The 19,473-nt window shown below is 40.0% G+C and overlaps 1 protein-coding gene and 1 long non-coding RNA gene across 3 annotated transcripts; one reads left to right on the top strand and one right to left on the bottom strand.

The window, feature by feature from the left end:
* Window positions 1–1,790: 1,790 nt before the first annotated feature.
* LOC123627727 lies at window positions 1,791–16,231 on the bottom strand. Of its 2 annotated transcripts, none has more exons than XR_006731466.1 (3): window positions 16,135–16,231; window positions 5,531–5,668; window positions 1,791–2,273 (listed from the first exon to the last, which is right to left on the bottom strand). It is a non-coding gene; the product is annotated as an uncharacterized LOC123627727 (long non-coding RNA). The 2 variants fall into 2 exon arrangements; XR_006731467.1 differs by lacking the exon at window positions 16,135–16,231 and adding an exon at window positions 10,065–10,168.
* On the top strand, window positions 6,377–16,146 carry GIMD1 (GIMAP family P-loop NTPase domain containing 1). Its single transcript, XM_045537422.1, is given in 5 exon segments — window positions 6,377–6,441; window positions 6,443–6,740; window positions 15,810–15,866; window positions 15,868–15,909; window positions 15,911–16,146. Coding segments are annotated over 5 exon segments (624 nt in total). The 3' UTR covers window positions 16,073–16,146.
* Window positions 16,232–19,473: the final 3,242 nt, after the last annotated feature.

Raw genomic sequence — 19,473 nt, 5'->3', positions numbered from 1 at the left:
GAATTTGGGGGCATCGAGTTTAGAAGGAATTGAGTGTGACATCTGATATTTGTTGTCATTACTTTATTTCCAACTACAGTGTCTATAGCATTTATAGGGCTTTATATTGTGATAAGGGAAGTATCTATTCCTTCCAGGATATGACTAGGAAAATTTACAACGTATAAGTGTTTGAAATTGAATCATGTATTGAGATAACTAGAGTCTCTATGAAATTGAAGCCAGCCTAGCAGCGTCTGGGTTCAGGGATTGAGGGCTTAAAAGTTTTATTAAAAAGTACGAGACCCTCTGTCTCTGTGCATTTAGCTAATAAAATAGATTTATCCATATGGGTTGAATATACGTTATTTTCTAGGTTAGAAAAGTTAAATGTCTAAAGTCTTTGACATATGAAATTATTTTTACGAATATATTTTAATGACATTCTGTATTACATTATCTTATTTCTCTAGAGTGAATAAGAAAGGTCTTTTATCAAAGATGATCTAAATCAGGGTAATGGAATTTAGCAGAAATGTTTCAAAAATAAGATTTGGAAGCTTTGAGATCTCAATTTTTTTTTTTTTTTTTGTTTTTTAGAGACAGGGTCTTGCTCTGTTGTCCAGGCTGGAGTGCAGTGGTGCAATCATGGCTCACTGCAACTTCAAACTCCTGGGCTCAAGAGATCCTCCTGTCTCAGCCTCCCAAGTAGCTAGAGATACAGGTTCACGTCACTATGTCTGGCTAATTTTTTTATTTTTTTGTAGAGATGGGGTCTCACTTTGTTGTCCAGGCTGGTTTTGAATTCCTGGCCTCAAGCAATTCTCCTGCCTCGGCTTCCCAGAGTGCTGGGATTGTAGGCATGAGCCATCATGCTTGGTAAGATCTCAAATGTTGAGAATCTGAATTAAACCCATTTATTTTACATAGATATTTTTCACAACATCCTATTTTCCTTTAGTAAGTATAGTATTAGAAATCTACTGATTTTTCTCTCTTTTAAGGTTATAGTCATTCTTCAATGACATATATTTATATAATGACTCACTATATTATAATTGTAAATGATAATGTGCATATACCTGATTCTCAGTGTCCAACCTAATTGTCTCAGAGTTGGTGGCCGAAAGTTTAGTTATTATAAGTCAAATCTTGATATCCTCAAAACACTAGATTATAAATTTAGCTTTTGTTCATGGAAATCCATTTGAAACTCTAAAAGTATAAAAGTTAGTTGTGTACATATACACATACCAAGAAAACATTTGTAATTAAGTATACAAAGCCAAACCTAATATATTAGCCACCTCAGAATAAAAAACAAAGAGATCTAGTGCCAGAAATGAAGGTGGTTACATTTTTAAAAATTGAAGATATGGGCAAAATACGTATGTATTTATTATACTGTAAATTACCAAAATTGACACAACAAGAGTCAAATTACTATGGCAGAAATTTTTAAAGTTGTTTGAGAGTCACTTCTGGGAAGTTGCTCAGCGTAACTGTCTTCATGGAAGTTTTGCTGAACATATTCCCGTTATTAATACCTGTCCTTGTGATTGTGCAATGCTTTCAGTAGCGATTGTTAAAGAAAAGGAGGCAATCTACCTACTACGTCAGTCCCCAACAGGAGCCACCATCCCATGGTCCCCAGAAAATATAGATTTAAAAGTGATTCCATTTTACTCTCTGTTCTCTTCTGTCTTTTACTCTCTGTTCTCTTCTGTCTTTGAAAAACACGCATTGCGTTTATAATCTGGAAAATAATATGTGCAGAAATTCTCAGAATAAAACCAAGCAAGCAAGCAAACAACAACAAAACCAAACAAAAATGTCACAAGTGTCCCGCGTGGGATGTGACTGGTAGAGTCTTTAATATATGAAACCAACCAAGTTTGTACTGAAGACTTCTATTCCCATAAATGTTTCTTTCCAGACATGGACATTCTTAAATTTTCCAAGAACCTTCCAACTGCGTTCAAATTGAGACCATCTGTTCACCAAATTTAAACTGCTGACCAGAGTCCCAAAATTTCCAATGGTGAGATCTCATGCCTTAGCATGAAACCAGCCCGGGCTGCACTAACCTCGACCAGCTTGTCAGAGTTCTCTCAGCTGGGTGCAGCCTTCGCCAAGGTCAAAGCCATTTAGTCATCGCAAATGCGAAATCCGGTCGATATGCTAAAAATCTTCTTTATTATGAAAAGAAATGTCATCAGAGCAAGATGTTCATCATTCAAGCCAATGGGAATCGGAATTTTCTAAAACGGTGAGAGTCCCTTCTAATGAAATTGCTATAAGTCAAAAAAAAAAATGGCTGTAAGTCAACATCTACTTATAATAAAACTTATTTGACTATAGAGACACGAATTTACTGAATATGGACACAAACTATAAATTATATATACATATGCACACATATATGATACACACAAACACACAAAGAAATATATATGTGAATATATGTATGTATACACATCTCTCTATATATATGTGTGGCTGTGTATAACATTTGAAATACAACAGTTACTTGTCAGCTAGAGTCACTCTTACTCCAAAATATCTCATTTCACGGATTATGGGAAGTATAAAAGTCCTCCCAAAGATTCCTGCAAGTTCTTGGGGACCAGGGTCCTTCCAGCCTGAACCCTCCTGCCTCTTCTGAATTATTTCAACTCAAATGTCATCCCATAATCTCCAACTTGTGTGGTCCCCGTCCTATGCTAACTTAGGGGGAGGCCTCAGACCTTTTCATTAATTTCCATCAAAATACAATTTGAAAAATAAAATGCAAAACAACCACCAGAAACAAAACAAAAATAAAATTTAAAAAAGCCATTCACGTAAGATGGTTGTGAGTGTGGCTGACTGTACATCTCAGAACTGCAAAGAACTTGAAACTGAACATGAGCCGTGTCTGCATTTTAGCAGAATCTGCTATTTTCAGCAGAATTTCCAACACTGAGATCTAGTTTCCTGCCCCACTATAGTGTGATGATAGTTCTTATTCTCTTTTTCTTCCGTCCCTCCGTCCCTCTCTCCCTTGCTCCTTTGATATCCTGACCTTTCCTACCCTTTTCTTGCTTCTCCCCCATCACCAGCAGACTGGCTACTACGGTACTTTGCTGGGAGTTTAGCTCCTATTCTCAGGATCACTTTTCTAGCTCAAGCAGCTAATCAAACTCTGCTCTCAAAGGCAGTTTCCTTTCTAAGAGGAATTCTGGAGCCAGCTCTCTGAGTATCCTTGAACATTTCTTACATTTAATACATTTTTATCCCTACTACATTATATTTAGCCAAGTCAGTGAAAAGGTAATTTTTTGAATTGTTCTTTCATTTCAGAAAAGAATTGACAATCAACCTTTCAACATCATCTACTGTTGATAAATGACCCGCCTATAAGACCTCTAAGTTGACTCAAATCTAAAACCACTAGACGTACGAAAAATTATCTAAAAATTTTGCAATCTCACGGAAACTTATAATTATGCTCATGAACTTTAAACCTTATTCTTTAAACACGCAACTGTTGTATTCAGCAAATGATTTACACTCTGATTTTGGAGTGGAGTATCTGAAAAAGTAACTTACACTCGCTATGTTCTGGAAGGAACGTAGGAAGGAAGGTTTGGCTTTGCCCGTCTTCAAAAAAATCCCTCACACAATTAATACGTGTTAATGCAGATGGTTGAAGAATGTCGGTTTATAGTTTGAAGAAGAAAATGAAAATAAATTCCAGTTTAAAAATCGCTTCCTAGGGAAGCAGACTACTACTGCCATCTGGAGGAAGTTCCTTTTGCTTCCTCCAAGAAAGCCAGCGTGCTTGTTGGATGAATGAAGCCAGGTCATGCGCTCCTTATCAGAGCCATACAAGAGGATTTGTAACTCTCTGCCCGTGAGCCCATAAGCTATTCCAGATGTCTCCAGGTTCCCTTCCCCCAGAATACATACTTCATAGACTTTCTCGAGAGATACAAGAGAAGATGCCCCAGATATAACCATGCTAATGTTTCTACATCTACATTCAAAAAAGTATTTTGGAAAGTGTGGGTTATATACCAAGATATGGAAAAAATAAAATGTGAGCTTTTAAAGAGAAAATAAATCCCAAGTTTTTAAGAAAAAAAAATATTTGACTTCAAGTTATAGTTCATTTTACTTCTTTCCTTAAATATACTCTCACAAATTAATATGAAAGCTGTATGTGCTGATATAATCACACTAATTATTTCGTCATTGAATATAAGATAATAAATTTTAATTATGTGGAAATAGCCAAAATTGTTTTCTTAGAAAGTCTGGAACAGTATTGATGAACCTAAATTACTGTTGTGAAGTCAATATCTAATTATTGTGCATACATTATGTATCTATTTATTGAAACTTTTCACCTAGTAGTAATATGATTTTCACCAATTAAAATGAAAAAAAATATGACCATTGCCATAGAATGTCTAGTTTCTGTTTAATACTTACCAATCTGGCATTTCTTTATGCTATAGATAAATTGTTACCTATTACATGAAAGAATTTAATCCTAAAATTAGAAGGTTCAGGAAGTATCTGCTAAAATTACAAACCTGTCTGCTCATCTGGTCCAGGTAATATTACAAGTCTGCTGGGTGATATACAAGAGTTAGTGCCGATTAGAGGAAGATGACTAATCATGTATAAACAGGATGTCTGGTAACAGATTAACTAAATAAAATATGCACAGTATCAGTCCCAGAGTGGTACAGTAATGCTGCCAGAAGGTTAAGGTTCCTACCAAGGAACAACTGTACCAACTCAAGGGACGTCTTTGTGGAGAGAGAATTTTCAAGGCTGGAAAAGGTAAGTGATACACAGCACACTGATCAGGATTGCAGAATCAATTTTTTAAAAATATGATACTTCTGATTCAGGACTCAAAAACCAGTGGACAGTGTCTCTGGGCATTTGGCACCACTGAGTGAGCTGCATGAACTGCTGTGAAGTGGAGGGAATCTCAAAATGAGTGTCTTTTTTATGGAGGGGTGAGGCTCCTTCAAAGGGCTCACATGGGCCGGGCGCGGTGGCTCACGCCTGTAATCCTAGCACTCTGGAGGCCGAGGCAGGAGGATCGCTCGAGGTCAGGAGTTCGAGACCAGCCTGAGCAAGAACGAGACCTCATCTTTACTAAAAATAGAAAGAAATTATATGGACAGCTAAAAATATATACAGAAAAAATTAGCTGGGCATGGTGGCTCAGGTCTGTAGTCCCAGCTACTTGGGAGGCTGAGGCAGGAGGATCGCTTGAGCCCAGGAGTTTGAGGTTGCTGTGAGCAAGGCTGACCCCATGGCACTCTAGCCCGGGCAACAGAGCGAGACTCTGTCTCAAAAAAAAAAAAGGGCTCAGATGGGGGCCTGGGGATATTAGGGGTGCGGGACATTAGAGGACAAGAAAGGCCTGTGGTACTTAAAACTGTGCAATAGAGTTACAAGTAACAAGCAAAAACAACCACTACGCAATATTGAAATGTCTATTTCTGAATCAGCAGATTGAGCACATTCAGGAATTGGCAAAACTTACCAATCTAGTGACATGTTCGATGATCGCAAAATGCTAGAAGAAGCCATGCTCCGTACAGAAGATCAATCACACTTTCCAGGTTTACAAACGGGACAGACTCTCAAGATTCTCTGCACAATGTGTTGGGCTTTCCTTTGCCTATTAAAAAAGCCAAAACTTTACAATGACGGATGATGGAAATGATCTATTAATTATTTCAGGACAGAAATTATACGTAGTTTTCATTTTCATCAGAATGTTGCCTGATTACAAAAAATACTCGGTAAACAGAAACCAGAAGTCTTCTTTAACATTATTCATATTTCATAGGAAAAAAGCATTCCGGAAGCCAGGAAAGATGATTTTTTTTTTTTGCGGATGCCACTTGTGCATTCAGGGGTGGGGGATGTTGATAAAAAAAAAAGGCAAGAAGGGCTGTTTTTTCCCCGCTGCTCCGATTGTGAATCATTTTCAAACAGTGCTGTTAGCTTTGTCGCTGGGCGCGGGAACTTCAATATCCACATTCCTAAACCAGCTCTCTTACCCCACTGATGCACTAACGTATTTCTCCTAACATGGTTTATATTATCTGCATGGAATTCGAGGTTCTTCTTTCTTTTTCCTGCAATTATTGCTTCTTCCTCCTTTTCTTATCTGGGTTTGACTCCTCTCTCTCTCCCACTGTAAACCCCTCCTGTTATTAACATTTCAATACTTCCTCTGTCTCCTCCATGCTGTAGACGCCATGACTGAGGGGAAGGCAAATCTAACACAGCCCTTGGAATGTTCCAGACCAGGTAAGAAGCCTCACGTTGAGGGAACGTGGAAGCCGGACTGCTTATGCTGTGCCTTTGTTTACCCACAGCCATGGCAGCTCCAGCCAAGATGACCATGAACTTGGCCCTTCTTGGCAGGACTCAGAGTGGGAAGAGCCGACTTCCACAGCAGCTTCGCTGCACGTTCTGTGACCAAGGACTGTAGCCTGGGCCGCAGCTGTCACCTCCAGGGCTTCGTGCACCGAAGGGGTCAGGAGGTTACCCTGTAGGTGCAGGTGTTGGTCCCCCCAGCTTATCCGCACGGCAGACTGAGCGAGCAGAGTGGGAAAGAGGAGCTTAGGGACGCCCTGGCGCGTCACTCTGGGCAGGAGGGTCTGCACCTGGCGCTGCTGGGGCAGAGGGTGGACGTGCCCTTCTGTGGACAGGAAGCCACTGGGCCGGTGCGGACGATCCACGTAACACACACATGGAGTCACACTGACGTCATCACTCCCATTTTTCAGGACAGCATCCTACTAGCAAAGAATCATGCAAACCTGGTTAAAAGAGCAGTTGAAACCACAAAGTGTCGGTCACGTAAGAATAGTTAGTAAAAAATCACTTGAGTTTTCCCAAGAGCCATTTTTTACAGTTTCCTTTACAGCAATTCAATCAGTCATGTCGCAACTGGGTTAAACAGGAAAACTGAGATACGAAACTTCAGCGGTGAACGAAGCCTCAAACTCCTGAGAACTGAAAACCTGAGGAAGTTTGCAGAATGTGTGGTCTTGGGCTCCCTGGATCAGAGTCACCATGACCAGATTCACCCAAGACCTCCTGAACCAGCGTCTCGAGAGTGGAGCTTGCATATCTGCATTTCCAGAACTTTCCGTGTATTTCTTCAAAACAGGTTGCAGAATCACTGAACTCAAATACCGACTCAACATCAAAGGGACGGGCTCTTACAGCTCACTGATTCGGGCATTGAACACTATCGAGCATCTGCAGAGTGTTTACTGATTGATAAAGAGACATAAACCCGCCTTCAGAAAGCTTACGGTCTAGAAGAGACAAATAACCCAGAATGAGACGAGGCACTCGGTGCCAAAGTAGTACAGCGTGTGATGGGGGCTTTGTAAGACTTACAGCCTGCTAAACATTCAAGGGAGAGCTACTCGTTATTTGCGGGAAAAAAGGCAGGGATTTGAGATGCTTTGCTTGTCTCATCCTCTGCAGCTTAAGTGACTGCTCCGTTCCAGCTATGACAGGACCGTGGGGACCTCAGGTTGAACATAAAAAACAAATGCCACCTTTCCCTAATGGTCTGTCCCCAATTTGTCCATTCATTGGAAGTCACTAAGTCGTGGGCTTATCCGGCCAGTCTGGAGAGGAGCAGGCTGAGGGGACAGGGCCCTGATGGGGCCACAGCCAGGAGCTGGGGGGAGCAGTGTGCGTATCTGGGGACAGGGGACTATTACTAGCAATTCCTGGGAAGTGCTCAGTGAGCTGCCCCATTCTACTCAATGTCTTGATTCTCTGGTCTTGAGTCCACCCAAATTTAACTGCTGGACTCTACTGGTATCACTAGCTACTGAGCTCAGAGAAGCCCTGTCTACTAGAACTTCCCAGGTAAACTATAGGAAGGATAGAGAACAGACATTTTCCATTCAAGAACAATTTGTAATAAACGCTGCCTCTTTTTTGGTCCAGTCTCAGACCATGCTGATGTAAGCCCTGTAGCATTCAGAAAGATAGTCGACTTTGCTTTAATGAAGGATTATTTTTTTCCCCCTTTAACTGGTAAAGACGTAAGATTGTTCTACATGACAGATACACGTTTTGTTTTTCAGGAATTGTGCACATTTCTGAGAATGGAAAAAAAAAAAAAAACCATATGTGTAATCACAAGAAACTAGTGGAAAAAATTAGGGTGACAAGAACATAAAAAATAATCCTCATCGTCCAACTCCTGAGAAACCCAGGGCATGCCGCACAAAAGTAGAGGAGGAGAGGAGATGATTGCAATGAATAAACCATACGGAATCTAAGAAAACCCGCAAACCTCTCCCAGACAATTCAAGCCTGCATTTCAAACACGGTTTCTGGTAGAAATCAAGGAGTGGGAAATCTGTATCCATGACATCAGTATAATTTGTAGATAGTTTTTTAAAAAAATTACTTAAAGCTGTTATGAAATAAACGTTTAGCTTAAGCTAGAGACGGCTGCAACCCGGTAAATTCAGCAAGGGCAGAAACGACTATTTCTCGAAAGCTGCTCTGACTCCCTCCAAATGCCCCAGTGCTGTTCTCTGTCATAGACCCCGGCTGAGCCGAGAAAGATATTTTAAATGACATACATTTTGCAAATAGACTTTTCTAGTTTTAGGATTAGAGCAATGTTATAATCGCACCCCCCCCCCTTTTTTTTTTTTAAATACAAGTGAATTCGATTCATACGTGTTTCTGGCCTTCTCCAACAGAGTCTGGCACGCGGCTTCTCCTCGAAACAGCTGCCGTCCCTAAATCCGTGTCCAATTCAGGAGCCGAAGGCAGAGAGGAGATGGGCCAGGGAAAAGCTCAGATCTAGAATTTTTTTTTTTTTTTTTTTTCCCCAGAATAAATAACTTCTGTCTCCCAAGAAAACTCAGCAGCCAAGACTGAGTCTTCCTCGGGGTGGCCCGGGACCCCCGGGAGGCACCGCAGACCTAACTCTGGGGTCTTTGGTGGATGTGGTCACCCAAGCACAGGCTTAGCTGTTTACAACCTTCTTCCTGAAGGTGCCTGGGACGCTGGTGGCCGCCATCTGTCTGTGCTCACAGATCGGGAGCAGCTGCAGAAGCTCTGAATATTCAACAGGACGAGCCGCTGTTAGGAGGAAACAAGAAGCTATTGGGATCTTGGTTTCAGGCACACCCTGGATTTCTCCTGCTTCCTGGAGTATGCAAAATGGAGAATGGAGTGTCTGCCTTCTCTCTCTCCCTTCCCCCTTTTCCGAGGCCCTGGTGGAAGGAGTCTATAAGGCGAGTCCCACAGGAGTGGCCTCTTCTTTCCTGGGCCTCCCCGTTGCCTCTTTAAATCTCTCTTCCAGTTTGTGCTCCAGTATTTTGCAGAGGGGTGACAGGCCGCTAGCTGTGACAATAGAAACATTTCCCCCAACTGATCCCTTTTTCTTTGTGTTAGGCCTTTATCAATTCACAGCAAAATGATGGGCTATCCATGAGTCAGCTCCCCAAAGCTGAGAAATAAGAGGACAAATTCATCGAAATGTTATCTAGAATGTCATTCTTTTTTTTCTTTTTTTTTTTTTTGAGACAGAGTCTCACTCTGTCGCCTGGGCTAGAGTGCAGTGGCATCAGCCTCGCTCACAGCAACCTCAGACTCCTGGGCTCAAGAGATCCTCCTGCCTCAGCCTCCCGAGTAGCTGGGACTACAGGCATGTGCCACCATGCCCAGCTAATTTTTTCTATATATATATTTTTTAGCTGTCTAAATCATTTCTTTCTATTTTTAGTAGAGATGGGGTCTCGCTCTTGCTCAGGCTGGTCTCGAACTCCTGACCTCGAGCGATCCTCCCACCTCGGCCTCCCAGAGTGCTAGGATTACAGGCGTGAGCCTCCGCGCCCGGCCTTAGAATGTCATTCGAATGTTAAAAAAAAAATCCACAAATAATGGATCAGACAAGATATAACAAAGTGCCCTCAAGAAAAGACTAGCACGCAGCCAGGATGCACTAGGAATTGAACCCAGGAAGCGACTAAAGTCCGTACTCTTTGCAGTACTGTGGTGCTACATGTTGTTACCGTGTGTAAGCAGGCTTCACGCGTGTACTTCTGTTTCATAATCAACAACTCGACTTTTGATATTGATGACGAGTGTGTGTCTACAAAAGCCTCAGAAAGACCGATGCAGCGCCTGAAAATGGGAGACAAAAATCCTGGGCTCAGTTGTTAGATAGAACTTCATTTAAAAACAAGCCTAACTGCTTTCTAGGTAAATGACTATCAATGGTACAAAGACTTTCTTGGTTTCAGCTCCTGACTTGTAAAACGGGGACAATGTCACGTATGTGACAGAGTTCTGAGTCGGCTTTAGCACCGATGAATGTAACGTGGCTGGCCTTGTTGCCTTCTCGCCGTAGGGTCACAGAAAACGATAACGTGTTACTGTTATTGTTGCCGTCGTTGTTACTGTTAAAATCACCGCCCGGATTGTGACAAGGGCTCATTCTAATGAGCCATGAGATGGGGGTGGCACTTGATGGAGGTTCAGAGCGTGGGTTCTGCCGTATTCAAATTCCTACTTAGTATTCAAATTCCCACTTAGTATTCAAATTCCTACTTAGTATTCAAATTCCTACTTAGCTGCTTACTTGCTTGGTGACCGTGGGCAAGTCACTTCCCCAGGTTCCGTTGGTAAATCGGGAACGACAACAGCGCCCGCTTCTCTGAGTCCCTTTGGGGATTCGGGCTGCGTTACCAGAAAAAACGGTTTAACTCCAACACTGGCACATGACCAGCGCACAATACATGTTAGCTCTGGTCATTGTTATTTTTTCATTAGTATTTGTCTTATCCAAAAATTAGGACATATTACTTGCCGAAATAACCTTCTTTAGGTTTATCTCAATAGGCTTCCGAAGACAAGGAGACTGCCATCAAATTTACATGGCCCTGATTTATAACTATAAGAAGTAACTTCTTTATTAATTTAGGAAAAAAAAGATCTGTTAAAAAAAAAAAACTCTCTAGTTCAGCAAGGTTCAATGGAGAAGGCTCAGGTTAGTGGAAGGAACGTGGGCCTGATGTACAGGGAGGCCCAGGCCTGACAGTGGGCAGGGACGTACGTGGCTTTGGCCAAGGCCTTCGACATCACAAGGCCTCAGCACCCTCATCCGTAAAATGAGGCAGTTTGGACAGACGATCTCTAAGGCCGAATATTCTCTGACTCTGATCTAACGAGGTCTTATCACTCCATTTTGGCTCTCTGAGAAGGAAAATGTGGAGTTTTGAAGTGGGGTGAGAGTCAGGGAATAGCGTAAAATATAAAAAATAGCCCTTCTTGTCCTCCTGTTCCATGATAATTTTTTTTCTCAGTTGATGTAATCGTTGGCTTTTTTTTTTTTTTTTTTTTAAGTTTCCCCCTAAAAGGTCCAGATGCTATGATTTCATCAACCACAAACAAATGGGGCAGGGCTGGGGAGGTCCTGGGAAAACGCACATAATTCCTGGAAAACAGAGTTTATATCCCTAACTCGTTGTCCCCAAAGGGCTAGAGGGACTCACACCGATTAGCACTCTGAAACCAAACGAGTCATGATGGATTGTAAAATGTCCAACTCGCTTAGTGCTATATTCAAATTATCAACACCAGATAACTTACATTAACTTATCTTGCGCTTGGATTTTTATGTGAAGTATCAATCAACCGTGATTAGTCTTTCTCTGTGTCCACAGAGAACATGTTTGGCTACTAACACGATGACTATACACCCAGTGACACCAAGTTCAAATAGTCAACTAGTTTCTGGCCAAAAATCAATCTAAAGATTATAACTAAATCAACTGCTCTCTTCTGTTTTTGGGCAGCCATTCAAAAGTGCAATTTCTCTCACAGTTTAGGATGTGAGCATCCTTTTATAAATAATTATAAACATGTAAAAACTTCCCGGTGGCTGAACACATGGGCTTGGAAGTGGGGTGGAACTTACGAATCGATGGTCCTCGCGTGCTTTGACTCACTTTCTCTGAATGGGAGTAGGATTTAAAGTATAGGAAATGTCTAGTGGGAACAAAAAGGGGATGTGTTAATGTTACAATACAGAAAACCAAGAACAAAAGCAATGTTGTGAAAGTTAGACCGTTTACTTCAATCAGCACTAACCTAGCAAGAGAAGAATTCTATGTTATGACGTCTAACACAAGAAAGGACTGTTGGCCAGGCACGGTGGCTCACGCCTGTAATCCTAGCACTCTGGGAGGCAGAGGCAGGAGGATCGCTCGAGGTCAGGAGTTCGAGACCAGCCTGAGCAAGAGTAAGACCCTGTCTCTACTAAAAATAGAAAGAAATTATATGGACAGCTAAAAATATATAGAAAAAAAAATTAGCCTGGCATGGTGGTGCATGCCTGTAGTCCCAGCTACTTGGGAGGCTGAGGCAGGAGGATCGCTTGAGCCCAGGAGTTTGAGGTTGCTGTGAGCGAGGCTGACGCCACGGCACTCACTCTAGCCCGGGCAACAGAGTAAGACTCTGTCTCAAAAAAAAAAAAAAAAAGAAAGGACTGTTTGTGCCAAATAGTTTATTTAGCATGCACATTTATAACAGTACAGTGACACTATATTTCCAAACTATTTAATAACAAATATGGTCGAGGCTTCAACCAATAGATATCAGGGGACAGGTTAGAGATGGCATTCGAAGGGTTAAGGGCAGAGCTATTTACTAACTTGTACATGAACACTTCAATATCTGACAGTCCGTATGACCACACAATGGTGCACCGGGTGAATATCACATCTGGCTCTAAATCTGATAAACTTCCCAAGATGAGAGTGATCAAGGATCAATGGCTTTATGTGTATAGAAATAAAACCCCAATGCTATGCACTTCCCAGTCATGCTTGCGTATGTTAATTCCCTCGTTCGTTACTACGTGCTTTTCAAGAGTCAGCCCAAGGCATCTTCACATACAGGAAATTTTGTTCTACACTTTGTTCCTACCATGTAGAACAGGCTGAGAACAAAGTAGATGTTCAATAAATATTTGCAGAAGGCATAAATAATCTGGACTACTTTTTAAGACAGAGTCTCCCTTATCACCCAGTCTGGTCTCAAACTCCTGGCCACAAGCGATGCTCCTCCTTCAGCCTCTCAAAGTGCTGAGGCTACAGGCGTTAAGTGCTTTGTACAATTCAGATTCCCAGGCTCCAGCCCTAAAGGTTTGGATGCATTTTTAGCAAGTTTTCCAGGAGATTCTGATGCAAATGATCCGGGAAGCTTTTTATTCTCAGAGCCCAGATCTAAGACTTCATTAATTTTTTCAGTTAGTTTGCGGTGGCTGCCATGACAGAGTATCACAAATCGGGTGGTTTAGACAGCAGATGCTTACTGGCTCAGTTCTGGAGCCTAGATGTCTGAAATCGAGGTGTTGCCAGGGTTGATTCCTTCTGAGGGCTAGGAGGGTCTCTTCCCTTGGCTTGTGGACGGCCATCTTCATGCTCACATGGCATTCTCCCTGTATTCACGTCTTTGTGCAAGTTTTCCTGTTTTATTAATATAAGGATACCAATCATATTGGATTAGGGACTCACTGTAATGACCTCATCTTAACTGATTATATCTGCAACAACTCTATTTCCAAGTAAGATCACATTCTGAGGAACTGGGGGTTAGGTTTTCAACATAAGAATTTGGGGGAGGTCTACTAATTTTACTATGTCACCGTTAGCTAAAATGGGATGTTGACATGGCATGCATACTTAGATTTAGGCAAGAGTTATGTTCTTTGAAAGTTGGGTTAATTAAAATTTTGCAAACAAATCTGTGTTTTAAAGGCACATAAAAATAGACTAATTAAAGTGCTCCTTTGAAAATTCTTCTGTAAAGTTTAGAATCTTTCTGTTAAAATAATTATTCCCCTGACGTACTGATCTTGAAAGTCTAATGTAGATTTTCATGAAACAAGGTATTCATATATAGAAGCAGAAATATGCAATTATTGTATGGTGTAGATAGGCAAATTTTGAACAGATACGAGGAGAAATTTTGGATCTATTCCTGGAGAGAGTCCCCCCGAATACAAAACAGAATGTGCAGACTGCAGGCACACCCATGACGACGAACCGCAGAGCAAAAGAGAAGCTTCACAGGAAATTACAATACTGTGTCACAAAGATTAATTAAACTTCAAAACTAAACCCTCAAAACAAATAATAAAACTCTAAGCCTTGTATTTGAGATGGTGATAAATTTTAAAGTAATTCAACTGCTATTTATTGAGAGTTTACAATGTGCTAGAAGCTTTGATTGATAAGGAAAGGCTTGCTTTCAAAGAGCCCCGTCAAGCTGTAAAGATAAATCCATAAATGACTCTGATGAAAGCCAGACTGTATCAGGAGTTGTCACTGGTAGCCATGATCATGACATGTTTCTAAGTTTAAATATTTTGTCCCACAGTTCTCATGAATACTTTCATGTTGGATTTACATATCCTGATTCCTTCCTTCCTTCCTTCTTCCCTCCTTTTTCCCTTTCTTCCTTCTCTCTCTTTCTTTCTTCCTCATTTCCTTCTTTCTTTCTTTTCAATTATTCAGTATTATAAATACTAATCCTGTATTTGTTAAATGCATTGAAAATAGTTTCCCGGACTGTCTTTCAAATTTTTCAAGATTTCTTTAAAGCCAGAGTTTATACTAACACGTGCAACTCAGCCTCTCTATAGGTCAATTTCCCCATGTCGTAATGGAGACAACAGTAGCATCGCCACAAAGAATCATGTTACACTTCAAAAGAGAGAAAGACTGTAAAGCCATTGGCATAATGTCTGGCGATAAATGATAGTTCTTTCTTCTGATTATTAGAAGTCCTGGATGTTTCTTGTTATATTTATTTCTAGGCATTTTATATTTTTTCTTGCTACGATACAGCGGTAGCAGCTTTGGAGATATTTCAGTAATGGCAGTGTTTGGAATGGAGGGAATGTAATTTTACTGTCACGTCATGATTTCATAGAACTTTGAAAATATTAAAAGAGTGGAATGGTTATTTCTAGATGCCTTTCACATTGCGTGAACAGTTCTCCACGTGCCGTTGCTTCTGCTTTGTATCAGCTTATTTTCACTAATCAAACAAGAATTTATTGCATAGCCAACTTATTACTAAACAAGGGGACATTTATCCACCACACGAGAGGAAGTCATCGGATAAATTGCGTTTGACTCTAGGCATGTAAAGTGAGGAAGAGGAGAACCACAGCAACATCTTGTAGTTGTTCCAAGTCGCCAAATGTATTTTGATCTTAGCCTTTTTCCATTGCACGTCCTCTGATTAATCAATAGATTGTAACCAGATTATGTAATTTTAAATCCTTAGTAGATGCTTTTAGCGGTGATGATAACACAACGTTCCTACAAATAAAAGATGGGACAATTCCCTTGGCCAAGCAAGATCCTCTGACTTAAAGAAACTCGGGGGTTCTAAGAGAACCAGGTTGTTTCCATTAAAGAGACAAGTGTAAATCATTAGTGAATGTTGTAAGTATATCATATGGAGCATTGATAATACGTAGTTTTGAGGTCATGTATCCATCATCAATTATAATAGTAAAATAAAGTAGAGAACTAAGATGTTTTTTGGAAATCCCACCTTCTCCCTCCGTTTGCTTACGATACTTGGTTCCATCGTCACTTCCTATTCTGAATATCAGCTTTCAGAAACACAATGCCACCAGGATCTGTTGGCTGTCTCTACTGAACCATCATAAGTCCTTTGCTCATTTTTGCGGAGTAGAGTTCAAGGCAAATAGCCATTTAACTTCTTGTCTCTTTCAGGAACTTCTGGGGCATGCTTGGAAGAATCACACTGCCATTCTTTTTACCCACGCAGAAAAAAATAGAAGAGGCTGGATTCAATGAAGATAAATATTTACACTGAGGCCCCGGATACACTGTTAACCCTCTGAAATTCTATTCAGCACAAATATGTTTTCAAGTATAAAAACGGAAAATCACTTAATGAACAAAGAATGAAAATCTTGGAAAGAATCGTGGAATTTATAAAGGAGAATTGTCACCAAGTTCTTACCTTCAAATAAAATTTAGGTAAAAGGAAAAGAGCATTTGATATTGGAGGCAGAAACCTGGTTTCAAAAGGTACCTTTGTGAGCAGGGATGTGTACAGTAAGAATTCTCAAATGCCACTGGTGAGCGTGTGCGTGGGTATAACCACTTCGGAAAACTGGAAGACAAAAAGAACAGCAAGGGTTCAAGATTTCTAATAGAAATCCCGTAACATAGCAATTGCACTCCTAGGAGCATACGTCTGACATAAATGTGTACATTTGTGCACCGAGGCATGTATGTGCAAGAATGTTCCTAGCGGTACTATTCAAAATAGCTAAAAACTGGACACTATCCGTCCATTAATAGTAGAATGCCATGGCATGTTCACACAGTAGGATAGCATATAGTGATGAGAATGAGCAGACTCAAGGACATTTAACAGCACCGATGAATCACCTAAACATAATGCTGAAAAATAAGCCAGACAGAAAAGACTACATGCTCCGTGATTCCATATGTATAAAGTCCAAACCAGCCAAACTAATATAATATAACCTAACTACTCTGAGGACAGAAGTGCAGTAAGTCAGGAGAGTGGTGACCCTAGAAGAGGCCACTCAATAGGATGCACTTGGAGTCTTGGCTTCTGAGATTCTATTTTTCAGTGTCTTGATTTTGAGGCTGGGTTCACAGGGTGTGTTCACTTTGTAACAAATGCCACAACAAACGCTTGTGATTTATGAACTCCTTAGTATATACGTTATATTTAAATAAAAGTTTAAAATGAATAAGATCATCCAGTTTTTAAGCACCAAAGGAGGCAGGAAAATCTTCATCTTTCTCTGCTGCACCCCTTTTAATAAAAGGATTTGTTCTCTCAAATTTGGATGCAGTCAAAAGGCTGCACTTAAGGATCTAGAAGGCCACAGGGTCCCCACCCCTGTTCCAGTCTTTTTGAAAGCTCTATTTTTCTATCTATCCTGTGCGTTTTTTTCCCTAGAATTTGATTAGATTTTCTTTTGTATTAATTTTCAGACGTATCACGATTCTTTCACGTAACGCTAATGTTTTTAAGTGGCAAATCTGTTTCCCAGACTCTCACTTAAACTTTATGTTAAAAATAAGTCTCTTTTCACGAACATCTGAAGTATGTGTTTTCAATGCATTGCTGTCGCACAAGAAAATGGTATCCTTCTCCACGAAAACCGAAGGTTACAGAAAAAAAAGATTCCTTTAAAAAAGTCATTCTCTTTTGTTAAATGTATTGAAAGTGACTTTGAGTTTGCACTTTTCATTAATCTTTTTCAGAGATAAATCCAGTTGTGGTGTTGATTTTGGACGAGTTCCGCACTGTTCTTTCCAAATTCCCCAGGTGTGAAAATTTGAATGGGTTTTAAATGAACACGTATCAGCCAACTATGTATTCATAGCGCTGAAAACTCAAGTGCGTGTATATAGCGAGAGCATTTCTCTACGGGGATGTATAATATTCTAATGAGTCAATTTACAAAACAAATGTCAAACTCTGTCAGAACAGCCTTGGTATAAAGGCTCATCACACGAATGCCACTGAGGAAATGAACGGATACCAACAATTGCCATTTTAACAATTCTGTAGGCATTACACAGCCATGGGAAAGACAAGAATAGATAACCCTTCATTTAAAAGGATTATTCTTTCTTCTTGCAATTACTGAGTCCCAGGCTTATTTCTGCTCTTGTTGCTAAGGACAATAGCCTGCCAGATAGGAAATGATGTTGATGAAGACATAAAATAGCACTTACACATATTTTTTTACTTAAAAATCTAGAGAATTGGGAATACTGTGTGTTAGGAGGCGGGGTGGAAGTTAGGAATACATAAGGGTGAAAAAATACAATATACAATAATTAATTCACACTCTGAAATTCCAGCTGGCTCATTTTCAAAACCAATAATTATTTCATTGTTCTGGGTCCTTCCTCCAAATATTGTTTTGGAGTTATGCTCCTATGAATTATCTCTGCCAAGATTTATGCAGAGGAAAAACCATAACTACAAAAAGTACAATAAACAAGCATGTGTAAGTCACTCTTTCTTACTCCAACAAGTTGGTACCTGAAGTTTCAGTTTTGTACAGAGAGGTATTAGCCAAGAGCAACTATCCTATTTTTCATCATTGTTCAAGTTTTGGGGTTATCATCCTTTGTCACCAAGTTTTTATTCCCAAAAGAATAACGTATTTTGAGAACAAAATAACTTTTCAAATTGATTTTGTGTTATATACAGATGTTAATGTTCTGTTCATATTCAGTTTTTCAGAATGAAGATATAACATCTACAATGGTCCTAGATCCTGGCCCACCAGAGCTCCGTGGATTTACAAAAACTAACTTTAATTATACCTTTTATAACATGCAATATTGTTTTACAGTTGTTGTTATTAGGGCTTATTGGAGGACATAGACAGCTGCAGTGCTAGAATGTTCTGTGTTATGCACGGGTGTTTTCAAACAGCATCTACACTCCTGCTTCCACGATGCCTTCCCTTTTTTGGTCGTCCAAATCATTAGTAACCACCTCAAATCTTGTGACCCTGTGGTTCGTAATCTCTAAGTTAATTCTCACTGTTCCTATAATACTTGTAAAATGAGTGAAAAGAGGTATGTGACATGTTAATAGAGATGTCCTATATATGTCAAGCTTGGGGCTGTAATTTAACATATTGACAGTACGATGGTACATGAAAAAGCAAAATATACCAATGTTAAATGCCCCTTAAAGATAATAACCTATAAATTATCTTTTATGATGTACGCAAAGAATCTTTATAAAATAGCTAGAAGGAAGAAAATGGAATGCTGTTTGTATGATCAATTTATTGGTAACTACAGCGACACCACTTTACAGCGGGTTTATTAAATTCAAGACACAACTGGAAATTTCACTTTTTTAAAAAAGTCACTTTGAGTATGATTAGTCAGGGTTACTTTGGTAGCAAAGCAAAAATGTTCAAATGTTGTATGTCCTAGCTTTTATGTCTGGCTCTTAGAACTAGTAGTTGGTCATTTTCAATATTATTACAATATGACTAGTTAACAACACCGACAAAAATTGCAACTTGTCATTTCTGAAGAGAGTACACTTATAATTGAGGTTCACAATATGTTAATCCAAGTGCTTGAAATTTCATGCATCATGTGCCCACAAAGAAGATACTAAATACTAATCGAGTTCAAGCTACCTAAATGTATAAAGAAAAAACCTGCTAACCAATATCCCTGCTAAAAAATCAATTATCACAACACATAAGCAACTTCCTCTCTCCATTATAAATGATCATAAACCATCGGTAAAAACGCAGTGTTTCCCCCGTCAATTGAAAACAATATACAGCAGGTAAAAGACTAGCTAACTCTAGAAGAGAAATAACACAAAAACGAGCCAGTCATG

The sequence above is a fragment of the Lemur catta genome, chromosome 26 (genome assembly GCF_020740605.2).
Source record: "Lemur catta isolate mLemCat1 chromosome 26, mLemCat1.pri, whole genome shotgun sequence".
Classification (NCBI taxonomy): domain Eukaryota; kingdom Metazoa; phylum Chordata; class Mammalia; order Primates; family Lemuridae; genus Lemur; species Lemur catta.
This window is presented reverse-complemented; position numbering and strand designations above follow the sequence as displayed.